This window comes from Zonotrichia leucophrys, chromosome 12 (genome assembly GCF_028769735.1).
Source record: "Zonotrichia leucophrys gambelii isolate GWCS_2022_RI chromosome 12, RI_Zleu_2.0, whole genome shotgun sequence".
NCBI classification, from domain to species: domain Eukaryota; kingdom Metazoa; phylum Chordata; class Aves; order Passeriformes; family Passerellidae; genus Zonotrichia; species Zonotrichia leucophrys.
Window position 1 is genome coordinate 18,474,504 of NC_088182.1, and position 15,650 is coordinate 18,490,153.

Sequence of the window (15,650 nt, forward strand, 5' to 3'; positions counted from 1 at the left end):
GTTGTGGTTGCCCAAGTCTTTCAGACTTGCTCAGGGAATGAGGAGCTCACTGAAGAGAAAAGATCCTGAGAAACCACACAATCCCTTCCCTGGGAAGAAACGTCTCCCCATCCAAACCTCCCGTCCCTGTCTTTATCCAGCTCCAAGAGGAACAGACATGTATATTCCTACATCCATCTATCTATCTATCTATCTATCTATCTATCTATCTATCTATCTATCTATCTATCTGTCTAACAAAATTAATTCAGCTTTAAATTAAATCTCTTTTTTTATCCTGTTCCTATGAAGTAGTGGTTAGAAAGAAGTTTTATTTTATACAAGTTACATTTAGTAAAGACATTGAAAAACATGGTTTTAATGTGTCAAATTCTGGAACAGCAGCAAATCCCTCCCTGACTGACATTCATGAGTGCCTGCTGTCAGGGAGGGATCAGAAGGTCCTGTCCAGAGGGTGGGAGCAGATGTATGCCCTCTTCTCCAGGATCTGCTTTGCAGCTTTCTTAATGGAATCATCCAGATTTTCATCGGCATCTATGGAGAAACAGAGAAAAGTCAACTAAGGGACCATAAAGAGCCGTTGTAAATTTCTTTCAAGAAGTGTTTTTGAGTACAAGTGTAAGAGGGAGTGCCAGGAAGAAACTGAACATTGTCTTCTGAAAAAGATTGATTATTACAGACTGAGATTCGCAGAGCCAATGCACCGCTGGTCAGTACATCCCAAAGAGTCCAAATCCCTCATTTCTATCGCTGACTTGACAGGAGTATATACATAAAATATAGATTTTATGTTGTTTGATAAAGAACCCTGGCAGTTTGCTTTAGCTATGAAGTGAAGAGACTCTTCTCAACAGGTTCCAGCTCTGCTGCTTGTTTGAATTAAAAGCAGAGAAAAACTCTTCTCTTGGTCACATCAAACCCAACTTCTTTTGATCACAGTCTGAAAGACAGAAGAGTGTAAGAATTATTTTATAGTACTTACGTTTTTCTAATTGAGCCATGGCATAATTATTCTTGAAATATGCTTCGGTGCAGAAGATATTTGTAAGAAGCACCTGGAAAAGGAGTAAATCTGAGTTAAAAAACAGTGAATGAATTTCATAAAGAAAACCATGTAGAAATAACACAGTAATTTAAACTTCTCAAAGCCCTTTGCTAATGGAGCTCTGATGCCCAGTCATGTGCAGTGCAGCCTCAGCTGTCCCTTTGAGGCCAGAACTGCCAAGGCTCAGGGTTGGGATGAGCCTTCACCCAGAGCTGGCTCCAAGACTGACTGGGATTCAGTCAAGAACAGGGCTCACACGAAGAGCAAAGTTTCACAGCCAAAACCAAACCTTCATCAGGTTGGACTTGTTTTAACACTGAACTGGAGTAAATTTGCTTGTGCTGCAACACCACTGTTGCCATGAAACTTTACATGAGCTACTAAATAAGGACTGTCCTGTCCTGAACTGTGCTGCCCAAACACTGTTGTGCTTCTGTGTTATGATTAATGATTATATGGAAAGAGCTTGGGAAGAACTGCATGGTGTTAACAGATTTGAAAGAATGTGCAGAGCTGTGGTGAGGTTCTAAATGTCTGTGTGTGTGTTAAAGAAGTATTTTAAACATGTTGAGAGTGTGCAGCTCAACAGGCAGAGCCCCTGAGAGGCTCCTGCACTCTGGCAGGTTTGGCCACATTCTGCTGCACTTTTATGGGAGAGTTTGCTCTAATTGCCCAGAGATGCAGCCTGCCTGCTCCCAGGAGCACAGCCTGAGGGGGAATGGCTGCTGCTGAGGGACACTCACCTCGTGGTCGTGGTTCCTGAGCCCGATGCTGATGGAGCGGCTGGCCCGGGAGATGGCTGCAGTCATTGCATACAAATTAATCACCACATCTGCCACTCTCTTCAGCACCAGCTGCTCCTCCACTATCGTCTGGGAGAGAGAAAATCATTATCAGCTTGTGGCTTGTCAGTTCAAAACTTCAACCAAATATCACTGTCCATACTTCACATGTTTAGGTCCAGCTTCACTTTGCATAAACAGGTTCTAGACTAGGTCAGAAATTATCAGTTAGTTTTGGGCTTACTAAGCTGCACCTTTTAACAGTCTGCTTGTAAAATTGTAATACTGATGTGTGCTTTAAACCACTCTGCTAAATGCCTGCAGCAGCAGGATTTGTGCTTATACGAGGAGAAGAAAACAACCAATTCCCTGAGGATGCTGGTGCTTTGGTTTTGGCTCTAACAATGTAACTTCTCCATTCCACTGAGGTACAGAATGTCAGTGTGTTTTCTCACACCCAGAAGGTGTGATGTGAAGGAAGTGCTGGTCCTGCCACACTCAGTCCCCTGCAGGTTCCAGTGGGGCCCCACGGATAAACTATTCAGTAACAAAAACAGACAAAATAAATAGTTACCTTGCCAAACCTACTTAGCAGGCCCCTGACTGTAGTTCCAAAATAATGAACGTTTTCTTCAAGTTTCTTGGCACTCTCCTGTAAAACAAAACACAAAATAGAACAATTTGAGTAGTCTTATAACAGAAAAGGAACATCCCTCACCCCATTTAAAGAGGACACTGAATTTTCTCTTTTTTAACATTTATCCATGTTGCTGCTGAAAGCCAGACAGGCACTATTTTTTCTCTCAAACATCCATTAAAATTTTCTGGAGTTTACTCTTGGTAACTTTCAATATAGGCTCATGCTGACAAAAATAACTAACAGAACAGCCCATGAAAAATATACCTTATATTTTTGCTATTAACAGAGCATTCATTTTTGGTCATAAAAACCTTTTCCTAAGTGATTAAGCAAGTATGTGTAGGTGTAATTCACAGAAATTCTTACCTGGAACTCTGTTCCAATTAAACAGGAAAAACTCCTGTTTTGTAACTAGCCTTACAACAAAGGGCAGCTATTACAGACACTTTAATATGGTGAAGCCTCAATTTATACAAATTATCCAAATGGATCTAAACCTGGATTTGGTATAAGCACAGGCTTAGAGCAGCCTTCATCTTCTCTTGATACCTAGACAATAACGTGTAACATCCCACCCTGTCATGGTGCCAACATCTGCTTACCCTGGGAAATCTCACTGCCCCTCAGCACACATTTTGGTTTGCAAAACAAGAGATGAAATGTGGCAAGCAGCAAAGGGAACCAACATGAGAGCTCGGCAGAGAGGCCCTTACCTGGAGGCTGGGATGCACCACCCCATGGTGACCTACAAGCCCCAGATCCACCTTCCTGCCCAGGCTGTCCTGTAACCTGGTCATGAACTCCCCCAGCGCCACTCCCACGTTTCCTTTCTTGATTGCTCTGAAATAATGGGGAAAGAATGGCTGTTAAAAAATTCCAGGAGGTTTAGAAACAACCAGTTGGAATTCCAAATGCTTTAGCAAAATGCCTGCAGCTTGTCCATGAACTACCAAGTCCTGATCCATTACTGCATTACTGTGAAGTCTGGAGAACAACTGTGGAGCCTCAAGAGTCATCAGCTGCTCTCAAAGACACCCACAAGGAGCTCCAGAGACCAGTACTCAATATGCACAACACAGCTGTTGCGCCAATACAACTTCATTCAGACACAAAATATTCATTACTGGTCGTGAAAGAAATAATTACCGCTTGTGTAAAAGCCCAAGATAAAATGCATTAAATGCTTCAACTCCTAAATCTATGAACCATCCCAAAAAAGACAAAGAGCCTCTGTAACACTGAACTTTTACAGACAATAAATACAAAATACTGCAGGTTTTCCCTGCAGTTTCTTCTCTCATCTATAAAGTTATCTGAGTCTGTTTAGTTTATTTAAATCTATTAACAATAAATAAGAACATACTTAATTTTGTCAGTTAAGATCTTCCCTGCATGCTGCATGCCTGTCAATGCAATGTACATTCTCAGGATTTCATTGGTTCCCTGGAAAAAGCAGAAGAGAAAGTGAGATAGGTGAGTAACCAGAGTTTACAAGAGTGAGTGTTTTCAAGCAGGTCTGTTGTGCCCCTGTGCCCTTCCCACTGCTCCAGTATCACACGTTGACTCTCCTCACCCATAAACTGCTGCCTTTTGCTTTATCTCAGTTTTAATTCTGATTTAATTCTGATTTCATGGGGCATTGCAGAAGTCAAGCCCCTCATCATTAAACACACAAATATACCCCAATGAAAAAGAAACCAGACTAAATGCATTTTGATTAAAAATGTTGTGCACTGTTCCAGTGAAGGAACATTTGAACAGCTGTAGAACTACTCAAAATGAGCTGAGTTAAAATCAAGTCTGGCAGTGACTCTGATGTGCACACAATGGGTCACTGACAATCCAGCTTGGAAAGAGAACAAGCTTCAGAACCAACCCTTCTTTTAATTTAAATGCCCCTCAATAAGTTAATTAAATGTCTAAGTTATCTTTTACGAGTTTCCCTGCTTCACTTGTGAGAAGCACACAAGAGGAAAGGTCACTGCTGTAACTCACACTGTGGTCAGTCTGTAAAAGCCATCCCAGCTTATTTTACTACAGGAACTATTACTGATATTCCAAAGAAAACAAGGTTAGTCCTGCAGTCTTACTGTACAGACTTTGCAGCTGAAGGAACAAAGTCCTGGTCAATCAAACCTGAGGTTTCTGCTCACCTTTACAGGAGGTGTGAGCTGCAGTCTGCAGTGAAAAGGGGATGCTGGTACTTGCCTCAAAGATGAGCAGGATCCTGGTGTCCCTGAGGTAGCGCTCGTAGGGATAATCCTTCATGTAGCCAAGGCCCCCAAGGATCTGCAGAGCCTCACTCACACAGGCCCAGGCACCCTCAGAGCTGAACACCTGCCATGGAACAGGGTTGGACCAGCAGTGAGTCCATAATAAATCAGCAATAAACACAGGATGCCCTGCTCTGGGGTTGTACCCACAGGACACTGCTGCAGTGTTTTCTGTGTTACACCAGCCCTGGAACTGTGTCCCTGCAGCTCAGGGGTTTGCTGCTGCCAAATTCAGTGATGCAACCACAGGGCACTCTCCAAAGGGCACATTCCAGGGACAGGGGCACCCCACACGGGCAGAGCAGCTGCTTGGCTGGAGCCCAGAGCAGGAGTTTTCTGCAGTGACCACGAGGGACACCCTGGCAGCCACAGCCTGGATATTCCAAGGGTTTGTTGTGCCACCAGCTCCCTGGGAAAGCTGGCACAGCAGCAGCCTGGCCAGGCTGGCAACTGGAGTGTAACTGAGTGTCCCTGTGCTCGTGTGAGGCCTCCTCAGAGCCCAGCTCAGGGGCTGTGACATTCCCAACCTGCTCCCTGCAGGTTTTGTTTTGCACAAGTGTGAGCTTGTGGGGACAGAACAGCACCTGTCATTTCCCCCTGCTGCAGTGCTTCTGTCATCTGTCCAAAGGCAGCCCTGAGCTGTCGGCCCTCTGCAGCCCTGGGTACCTTGACCATGGCAGCCTCCACGGAGCAGTCAGGGAAGCCTGGCCTGTCCATCATCCCTGCAGTCAGGTACGCCATGCTCTCCATCACGTAGGCTTTCACAGCCATCAAACAAAACTTCTCCTGCCACACAGCAACGGGAGGAATCACACAGAAATTCAGGTGCAGAAGTCTGCAATCTACCCTCAAACTTTAAAAAACCCACAGTTTTTTTATGTTTTACATCATCAAATCAATCAATAAAAAGTATCACTTCAAAACAATAGTAAATAGAAAATACTTTTATACATTTATCATTCTGGACATTTAAAAGATCAGTGTACAGAAGTCAGCACCAAGTTCACACAAATTTCTAGCAAATCCTTTAAACCAATACAGCCAAAATACCCCCAATGCAATCTATGTCCTGGCACCTAGCACAGAGATTTAGGTGTTTCATTTTTGTTACCTGAATTAATCCAAACTGGCTGAGTTTCTTATTGAATTGTTTCCTGGTGCAAGCATACTCTGATGTCAGCTCTTTAAAGAAAGAAAAACAAATCCATTTCAGAAGGGCTGTGACAGACCATTCCAGCTGCTGGTGTCCTTCCCTGGATGGTGACACTCCAGCCCATGCCCAGGAGCCCCCTGGCGGCTCCAAAGCAGCATTTTGTGAAAATCACCCTCACACTGATGGTGTTGATCAAGTCTGGGACCAGCCTGTCAAAGGCTTTTGAACCAGAAGTGTGAACTTGTACTCTTAGGGAAGTAATCAGTTTTGGTGCTAATTGATTAGAGAGACTTCTGTTACAGTTTTGGTTAATTATTGGCAGAAAGCAGTTTTAGTCCTAATTACTGTGTGCAGCTGTGAGCCAGTTATTCAGGTGGGAGGTTCTAGGGGAGATTACAGCTTCTAAAAACAAATAGTACAGAGGTTTTTTTCTTGGGAAGAGTATTTTACCTCAGGGAAGTCTGACAGAGGCAATAACCTCCCACTCTATGAACTGAACTTACACTGTACAGAAGGAAAAAGACCTTTATTTCAAAACCTCTACAAGCAAGCTTTTAGTAACTATTTTTCAAAACCATATTTGAGTGTTTTAAAGATTTCAAAGTGTGTTAGGACAAGGCCAAGACTCCTGTTCCCATTCTGAATGTCCTGCATGATCTGCCTCAAGCAGAGCAGTTTCTGCTGGCACTCAGCCATGCAGGGCACCCAATTCACCCACCTATCAACTTCTTAATCATTCCAGCAGCTCCACTGCCCATGCTAAATCTTCCATTGTTGAGGATATTCATGGCAACCTGGGAAGAAACAGATGGGGTTCAGGTCACATTCTCCTTAGGCCACGCTGGTCACTGCTTCCTGCTTCAGTGTTCCCTGGATTTCACTCCTCACTGGGACACACTGCCAGTCCTGGGAAGTGCCCTTACATCAGCCACCACAGCTCTCAGCATCCCAAGGAAAATGCTTCAAAACTGGGCTATCCTGCCACCCATTACATCCAATTTTATATCTGAAATAGATGATCCAGGGACTTGGAAATAATCTCTATTCTAATTACATGAAGGTGAAATGTAGATAAAAATGCATTTATCTGCAGCTGGTAAACAATATTCCAGCTGGACAGCACTGTTCCAGTTTATCAGACGAAGAAGAAAACCACAATATTTCCCCCTGCAGCTGACCTGTGATGGCTGCTCTCTGCCTCAGATGCCTTTCAGCAACACATCACAGAAGGGACAAGAATGGAGGTGTAGAAATGACATACAGTCCAATAATGTACAAAAATAGATTCTGGAGTCTGGTGTCTGTAGTGTTGTTTCTCAACATGGGTGACTCAGGTCAAAGCCTGTTAGAAAAAAGTCACTGTCCTACATTTTAACTTGTCAGGAAGACACCATAACAATCTTCTTTTAATCTCTACTACATTAAGGGAAATTATTTCATTTGGCATGTAGGCCTGGACTTGCCGGCTACAGCAGGAGTAGGAAATGAGAAGGAGTAAGAGCAGCTTTGCAAATGCCCAGGTCACACTCTCAGAGGAAGGTTACACAGCAAGGCCACGTGTGGTTTTCTCTGCTGGGGTGCTGCCAGCATTTCCTTGTGCCACAGTGCAGCCCTGGGGCAGCAGCTGCCAGCCAGGGCACCTTGGAGCTGGGCACGCCTCCAGCACTCCCTGGGCACTCTCTGCTCTGTCTGCCTCCCCTCATGCTGCTGTGGAACCAGCAGAGGACATGTCCCCCATTGAGGGCAGAAGGGCAGCTGCAGTCACTCCCTTTTCTGAGGGGACACCACCAAAAACAACCAAAAGCCCAATAAGAAGAAGAAAACCACAGAAATCTGAGGTGATGGCACACCTGTGCAGTGACACCAATTTGCAGATCAGTGGGGGACTCTGTCCTCCTGTACCCTGCAGTGTGGCAGTGCCCACACCACCCACGAGGAAACTTCAGCACAGGGGCAAACAGCCTCCTTCAGGCTTCCACAAATCACCAGTAGCTATTCTCCACTGCTTACCTTAAATCCCCCTCCAACTTCTCCAATTACATTCTCTATAGGCACTTTGGTGTTTTCAAAATGCACTTCACAGGCTGAAACAGAGAATTGACACTTGATCAAATATGACACAGAAATATTTAAAAGACATTGAGGAACTTAAGTTACTATTTGTAGCAAGAAATGAAGTCTTCCTAATGGATTGTTTATAACAGAATTATAGATGCTTTGCCAAAGAAGTGAGAATGTGGGAAAAGGCTGTAGTTGACATCAATTACTGATGTAAAATGTTAAAAATGTTATGAATACACTGTGTAAACAGAGAACTACAGTTTGGTCTTTATTTTTAGTTCTAAGGAACTGACTGAACAGTCACCAAGATGGTGAAAAGATGCAATCATTACAAAGCTTAGAAGAGCAGAAGAAATTGAACTTCTAGATAAAATCTAATGGTCACTGAATCTCCTGAGTGATTTCTTTCACTGCACAGTGAATTAACTCCACAAAATGGATTTCTTATTTCAGACCCTGTGTCAGTAAGGACTCCTAGGAAAAGCCAGCTAAAGAAACATGAAACTTAAACTGTAACATTGAATAGGTATGGGTTTGCCTCTGCATTCGGATGATCCAACCAAGATAAAACTTTAAACTATTCAAACAATTTCTGCTAAAAACTTTAGGTGGTTCTTACTGTTGGAGCCTCGAATGCCCAGTTTATCCTCGGGCTTGCCGTGGCTGACGCCGCCGAAGTCCCGCTCCACGATGAAAGCAGTGATTTTATCCTTCACCTGCCCGTCCTTGTCCACAACCTCTGTCCTGGCAAACACTGTGAAAATACTGGCCAGGCCACCATTGGAGATCCAGACCTGTTTTCAGAGAGGGAAGATGTGTAAGAAATGTTACTGTGCTGATTTTGTGAGCGCAGCTCTCCGGGGTTTTGTAACAGGCTGAGCAAAGAACAGAGTGCTGAAAAAATTGCTGCTCCTTCCCTTCAGTTCTAATGAGGGTGAGCACATTTCTGAGGAGAGCTGACCACGTGTGCTAAGTTTAGAGCCACTTTAAAACCAGAATGTAGTATCAAAATGCATTAAATTAAAATCCACAGTGCATTTCCACAAACGCTGGTGCCTCCTGCTGCTGATGGCACGTGAGAAATACAGGGGCAGTGCAGACTGGACAAAGCCTGTGCCCAAAAATTAACTCTGATGAGAAATTCTCTGATCAGCCTCTCCCCCAGGGTGGGTTCTCTTCACAAATGTATCAACAACTACAGATCAAGTCTGCAATGCATCTGACACTGCTGCACCCAGGACATCTCTGATTTCTTCAAAACTGGCTTTTGTCACTGTTTCCTTTAACAGAAAGGTTCCAAGCAGACCTATTTCTAATTAAATATCAAGTTTTCTTTTAAAATCTAGCCTGAAGAATGAAGAGATGCCAAATACAGGTTTAGGCTCCCTTTTACCTAAGCTGTCATGGAAGGGGCTGATTTGCCAACTAACCAACCCTCCATGAAGCTGAACACACAAGAGGGCAATAGAGAAGGAACCTGGGGTAGTTTTCTATTTTTCTTACCAGGAGTTTAATGCAGTAATTATCTAACAATAATTTTCTGTTCCTTTTGTGCCTAAACCAACAAGGGTTATCTTTCTGACAGGGTTGTTCTCCTCTAGCTTGGAAACCTCCCAATTCCAGGCTGATGCAAAAGACAAGGATAGTTCCTACACTTGGAACAATGCCCTTCCCTGTTCCCAGTCTGGGAGTGGGTACCTTGGAGCCATTTAACAGGAAGTGTTTCCCATCTTCACTCAGGGTTGCTCTTGTCTGGATGGATGCAGCATCACTCCCACTAGAAAACAAACAAGTTATTAATATTTAAAGAAGTAAACATGCTTTAAAAAACCAAAACTGCATATTCCCCCTCTTCCCATTCTGTGAAAAGGAGGCAGTCTCAAACAGCAGCATATCAATTTTGGCTTTTAACTAACTAGATTGAACAGCTCTAAAAGTTTCCTGAGGGGACATTTCTTCTCATTACCATGTTATCAGGGTTATGACCCGACCAGAATGTGCAGAATGCCACAACAGCAACATTTTGGAACTACACTTTGAAACATGTGAATACACAACGAGCCTCTCACTTAAGTGACACCAAAAATTCTTCCTTTTGGTTTTGGTAGCTCCTTCAAAACAGGCTTTATTATTCTGAATAAGAACTGAAAGCATCCTAGAACAGTCACAGCACATTATTCCTGACATAGCACAAAGCATCCTTTCAATTCATGGAAAAAATTAAGCAAATAAATTCCTGGGATGGGAACAACAAGAGTCAGGGATTTCATGGACACTGCCAAAAGCAGCACGTTGGGGAAAGAGTAATTGGAGTGTTTCTTTAAACACTAAAACTAAAGCACAGATGTATATACTGAAGCCACGGGCCCCAAACAATGAAGATCAAGGTGTGAAGCAATGCAGGCACGGCAGTGAGGGGAGCAGCACCTGCCAGGCTCGGTGAGGCAGAAGGCAGCAATGTGCTCCCCCGAGGCCAGGCGGGGCAGGTACTTGGCCTTCTGCTCCTCGGTGCCAGCTATGAGGATCCCCTGCAGAAACAAGCACAGGAAACTTTGCAGCATCACCCTGGGGGAAAAGAGAGGGAGCTGAGAAGCTCCAGAATGTTCAGAAAGCTTCATTTGCAAGTATTATGGCACAGCAAGAGACAGTTTAATAAATATCAGACTGTATTATTTTTCAGTTGTTAAAATATTTTTTCATTTACATTCTGTGCTCAATTCCACGAGGAATTTTCTCTTGCTCTTATAAACCGAGTGTGGTTTCAAGCTTTTTTCTGCCATCCATCCACCACTAAAAGGTAAAAACCTATGGCTGTATTCAAGTTCAAAATTGACACACTTGCTCTCAGATGAATTATCTCCTCTAGGTGCCCCAACACGCAGCCCCAGCCAGCCAAAGTTGCTCTCTTTTCTGGATTCCTTCCTTCCTCATCACCTGAGCCTCCCTGATACTCTATCTCAATTCTATCTATTCTAGCTACTTTAAAAAGTTTGGTCAATTAAAAAAAAAATAACCACTTGGACTCATTTAAAGTACTTTTCCTAAGAATAATTATCCTAATAGTAACTTTCTTCTCTGCTTCCTATCCAGCCTTTCTGTCTCACACTGAACCAGTACCAGAGGCTGCTGGGGACACCAACAACCTGATTTATGCTTCCCCAGTAACTCTGCTTTGCTCCCTCCAAGCCCCACATTTTTCACTTCACCTTTTCCATGCAATCTGAGCAGAATCCTGGCCCCAGAGCAGCAGCATTACCTTCAGCCCAATGGCCTGATGAGCTGCCAGGGTCACTGCAATGGAGCCATCCAGGGAGGTGATTTCTCCCAGCCGTGCATACATGGTGTTTGACAGGCCCAGCCCACCTGGGAACAGGCACCAGGTTTTATTTTAGTGCATTTTTTGTGCCCTCTCCCCCCCAAAAAAAACCATTTCAAATACAGAAATACAGGAATGTAGCAGCTTTAACTGAGAGCTACAAAAGTGGCACTAAATGCACCCCTAAATGCTCTGGGTGTTCTTTTGTGGCATTTACTCACCATATTCCTCTGGAATCTGCATGCCAAACAGACCCAGGTCCTTCAGTCCTTGTAAGGTTTCAGGTGGGATTTTTGCATCTTGATCGATTTTCTTCGAGTCCACTGCAAATACAGATTTTTTCTCATTTAACACGGTGATTCCCAGGGCCCAGGGCAGCTGGGAGGCAGCAGGATCCCCCCAGCAGGGCCAAGGTCACTCATGCTTCACAACAATTTCTTCTCATCCCCAGCTTCACAAGAATTTCTTCATTCTAGCCTCAGCCTGACTCTCCTGTTTGTCCTCAGAACATTCAGGAAAAAGACTTGGAAGTGGGAAAAATCCAGCATTTATTTCATTTTCTCAAACATTTCTACTGGTTCTGCATGCGAGCAGATTCCAAGACTGTAATAAGCAAAGCATTTCCAGGATTTTATATCTGAACCAAGGCTAGGTAGTGAATAAAAGGAAAAAAAAAACCATAAATGAGGTAATTAGAAAACCTTGCTCTTAGGAGTTTTTAGATTCTTGGGGGATTAAGAGAGCTGTTCTGTACCAGGGCAGTGAAAACAAACAGGAATCCTATTTTCTCCAGACTCTGTAATTTGACCCTTTTATTCCTTCCCTAAACTTCAGGCTGTTTACTCCATAAATCACGTTCCCTCACAGAGGCAAAGAATTAAATTAAAAAATATAATTTGAATAAATTCTTTATTTACTGTCAGTGAGCGACACTACAATTTTACAGTTAAAATCACCTGGACCTCACAAATTGTGACGTGTGACAATCACTGGCTTCTCCAAACTCCTGCAGTGTTTGGAAAACCTCTGTCAATGGGAAGTCTGAGACAATGCTCTTTAACTGCCCCAGAAACTGTTGTCTGTGCCAACCAATATTCTGCAATTGCTCTGGAATTGGCTCATCCATGGCAGCACTAATGCAAGGAACACCCTGCAATGCTCTCTGGAATGCAGATGGGTAATAAGGCATTTCCCAAACAGAATTATTACTCTAATGCTGAAAAAACAGAACTGCTTTCGATTTTTCCTAACTCCTCAATGAGCCAGCATTTTTGAGTATCTCTGCTGCATCCTGCCACAGTCAGTTTTAGCAAAATAGGACAGTTAAAAAGTTCTAGGAACTAGAACTAGGAAAAAAAATCACAATATATTAAGTGGTTAGAAGCACAGTTCAGCTGAGCTAAAACCAATTTCAAATCCTATCTTTATCCCAGAATTCTTTTACATCCTTGTTTTTTTTCCTGTTTATGAGATTTAATTCTTCTGATCAGCACCCAAATACTTCCCAAAAAAGCCATAAATGGACATGCTACAGAATCAGTATCACTATGTGAGCAGCAGTAAATGCATGAACTAAATTAAATGTTTTAAGTATAATAATCTTATTCAACTGCTATAGCTAAATCATTTTGTAATTACTAAATCACTTGCATGGATAAAAACACAATAATATACCTTCCTCATTGAAGAACTTTTCGACAGGTCCCACAAACTGGTTGATTTCTGCCAGCTCTTCATTGCTAATTTCTGGGTAAGGAAAAACTTCTTCCTGAAATAGGAGAATTATTTAATCACTTTTAATACACGAACCATGCAGCTGAAATAAAAATCATGGGAGATATGCCTTGCAAGGACTCTAAAATACTGTGCAAATTTAAGAATTGTGGAAAATGTTCTGAAACAGAAACAGAGTACCCAGGACCCAACTTTATTATACACCAAAAGCAGACCAGAGGGTGTTACCTGAACAACAGAAACACGAGGCAGAAATTGAGAGATCTTTTAAGAACTACAAAGACCCAAAAATCCTTCATCACCCACGAGCTTTAATGCTATTCAGGGATTGATAAAAAATGAGTTTAATGTTTACAAAGCCCAGTCTGTGAACAGTGTCCCTTGCAAACACCCAGCACATTTCACCTGTAATGCCTCGAGGACAAAGGTGAGTGAGTCCCACCACTCCTTATCATCCCAGGGTGTTCTGGCCACGAACTGGGAGCAGCACGGCCTGACAGGTTTGAATTGGTAAAAAAATCCAGGCAAGGAACACAAGGAGTGGGAGGCTACACTTCTGATTTTTACTGCCTTCCCCCTTTCAAACAGAAGAATTTATCTCTGTCCACAGAAATCTGTTCGTGATAATCTGAGCAATAATATCAGCATCAAAAATTCAGGACCTAGGAAATGCTAGAGGTTTTCAGAAAGCTGTTGTATTGAAACTTGAGAGAAAAAACACCCCAGACATATCTGAAGAGGGGTTTAACACCGTGGAGCCTGAGTGCTGCCTGTTGTTGACAAGCTCTGTCAAGCTCTGTGGCAGGAGACTTTCCTGCTCAACTCATTTCAGTGTATTTGAGTTATTCCTCCTTTTCGTTTACTTTGCCCTGCAATCTCTGATAAATGCACACTCAAAGCCTTGCAGTAACAAACCCTGCTTAATACAGCGTTCTGTCTCAGACTTTAACTTCTTTGTCCAGTTAAAGGTACCACAAGAACTTCAATCTTTCCTATCAAACCTGTAGGCAGAGATTTACATGAAGCTCTCTCTACATGAAGCCTCGATCCTTAAGTACAACCAGAGGACGAAGCGATCCAGGTTTAGCGGTGTGCCCAGCGTGTGCCCAGTGCCAAGCGTGTGTGCAGGGGCTGCGGGGCTGGCAGGCACAGGGGGCTGCGGCAGAGCCCCGCTCCTGGCCTGATGGTTGTTGGGGTCACTGTGAGCTCCATCGCGGGTTTTGTGTGCAAAGAGTCCCTTCAGTTAACCGGGCCCCAGCTGAGGGCACCGGGACGCACAGGGACGTCTCCCGTCCCTCCGGAGCTCTGCAGGGACCCACGGGCTGCGGGACAGCCAGGCCAGGGCCGGGCCCTGCCGTGGGCTCACACCAGGGCCCGCAGCCCCGGGCTGGGATGAGCAGCTGGAAAAGGCCCTGGCGGTGCTGCGGAGGAGCCCAGGCGGGCGATGCCCCCGGTCTGTGCCAGCCCCTCCGCCCGCCGGTGAAAGGGCAGCGACCCCCGGGCACGGCCGGCCCCGGGCCGCCGCCATGGCCACCCGCACGCCCGCGGACCCACCTTGCGCAGGGTGCCGAGGAACAGCTCCTTGGCGAAGGCGCGGCGGGGCGCGGCCGTGCGCAGGCCGCGGGCTGAGGGGCCGGCCCGGGGCTGGAGTCGGGGCCGGGCGGCGCGCAGGGCCCGCAGCAGCAGCACCGCGCTCATGGCCGCGCTCGGCGCTCCGTGACGGCACCGCCGAGCGCCCGGCCCGCCCCGGGGCGGGACACGGCCCCACCGCCCCACAGCCCCACCGGGCGGCGCTTGGCTCGCAGCGACCGCGGGGACAGGGACACACCCCATCAGGGCTGGTCTCACCCGGGCCCGCAGCCTCAGGGCCCCGCGGGGCGGCGCTCGGCTGTAACGCCGCTCACGGCTTCTCCCGTCCGGCCCCGGGCCCGGTTCGGGCCGCGGTGCCCTCCCCTCCCCTGCTCGGTCCGGCAGCTGCTGCCTGAGCCGCACGGTGCCCCCGGGAAACAGCTCCTGGTGCATCCAGGGTGCCTTTGAGGCGCCTTCCTGAGGCGAGAGCAGCGGCGCAGGCCCGGCAGGGAGCAGCAGCACAGGCAGGGAGCGCTGCATGCCCGCCTGCAGCTGCGGGACACGCTGCGCTGCAAACCCAGCGCGTGGAAATCGCCCCAAAAATCTCCTAAATCCGAGCCTAACTCCCCTGTTCCGTGTGTCCGGAGCCGGAGCAGGATGGTGTGGGCAGCTCCAGCTCTCCCCGCACTCCTGCAGTCTTTTCCACTCATAAATAAGTGTCTAAGTCCTGTCTGCTCATTGTGCCCTGCGGTGAGCTCTGCCCTGCACCGAGCATCCCCTCTCCTCCTTCGCTTTTCCTGCCATCCCTCTGGCAACAGGTTTTGTTTTTTTAAAAAACCTAGGTGCCAAAGTCGTGTGAATTTACTGATATTCAGTGAAATCTGGCTGAGAAGCACTCGCTGCTCCCCTCCCGTACGAGCCGTCACGGTCAGGTCTGTGGCACCGCCACCCCACACCCGCTGCCTCACCTGCAGGTGCCTGGGACTCCTCACCGGCACAAGGGCTTTCTGCGTGCTAAGCTTCGTTTACTCAAGGGTAGAATTAATTTATTTGAACTATTTCTTTCAGATAAAACCA

General features: G+C 45.7%; 1 protein-coding gene across 1 annotated transcript; it reads right to left on the bottom strand.

Annotated features, from left to right (window-relative positions):
• Positions 1-291: 291 nt before the first annotated feature.
• Positions 292-14,744, bottom strand: ACAD9 (acyl-CoA dehydrogenase family member 9). Its single transcript, XM_064724113.1, has 18 exons — positions 14,559-14,744; positions 12,945-13,038; positions 11,492-11,593; positions 11,211-11,317; positions 10,382-10,482; positions 9,653-9,731; positions 8,574-8,748; positions 7,904-7,977; positions 6,612-6,687; positions 5,852-5,922; positions 5,407-5,526; positions 4,676-4,804; positions 3,831-3,910; positions 3,181-3,307; positions 2,402-2,479; positions 1,789-1,917; positions 983-1,055; positions 292-534 (listed from the first exon to the last, which is right to left on the bottom strand). Exons 1-18 carry the CDS (start codon positions 14,700-14,702, stop codon positions 434-436), a joined length of 1,860 nt encoding a protein of 619 aa, XP_064580183.1. The 5' UTR covers positions 14,703-14,744; the 3' UTR covers positions 292-433.
• Between the last annotated feature and the right edge of the window lie 906 nt (positions 14,745-15,650).

What these genes read in the sequence shown, in the direction of transcription:
- ACAD9 (XM_064724113.1), bottom strand. Translation starts at nt 14,702, where the DNA reads ATGAGCGCGGTGCTGCTGCTGCGGGCCCTGCGCGCCGCCCGGCCCCGA. An exon ending in AAAGTTCTTCAATGAGGAAG is followed by an intron (nt 11,594 to 12,944) that starts GTATATTATTGT and finishes CTGTATTTGCAG; the next exon opens with TGGACTCGAAGAAAATCGAT. An exon ending in TGCTAAGTAGGTTTGGCAAG is followed by an intron (nt 1,918 to 2,401) that starts GTAACTATTTAT and finishes TCTCTCTCCCAG; the next exon opens with ACGATAGTGGAGGAGCAGCT.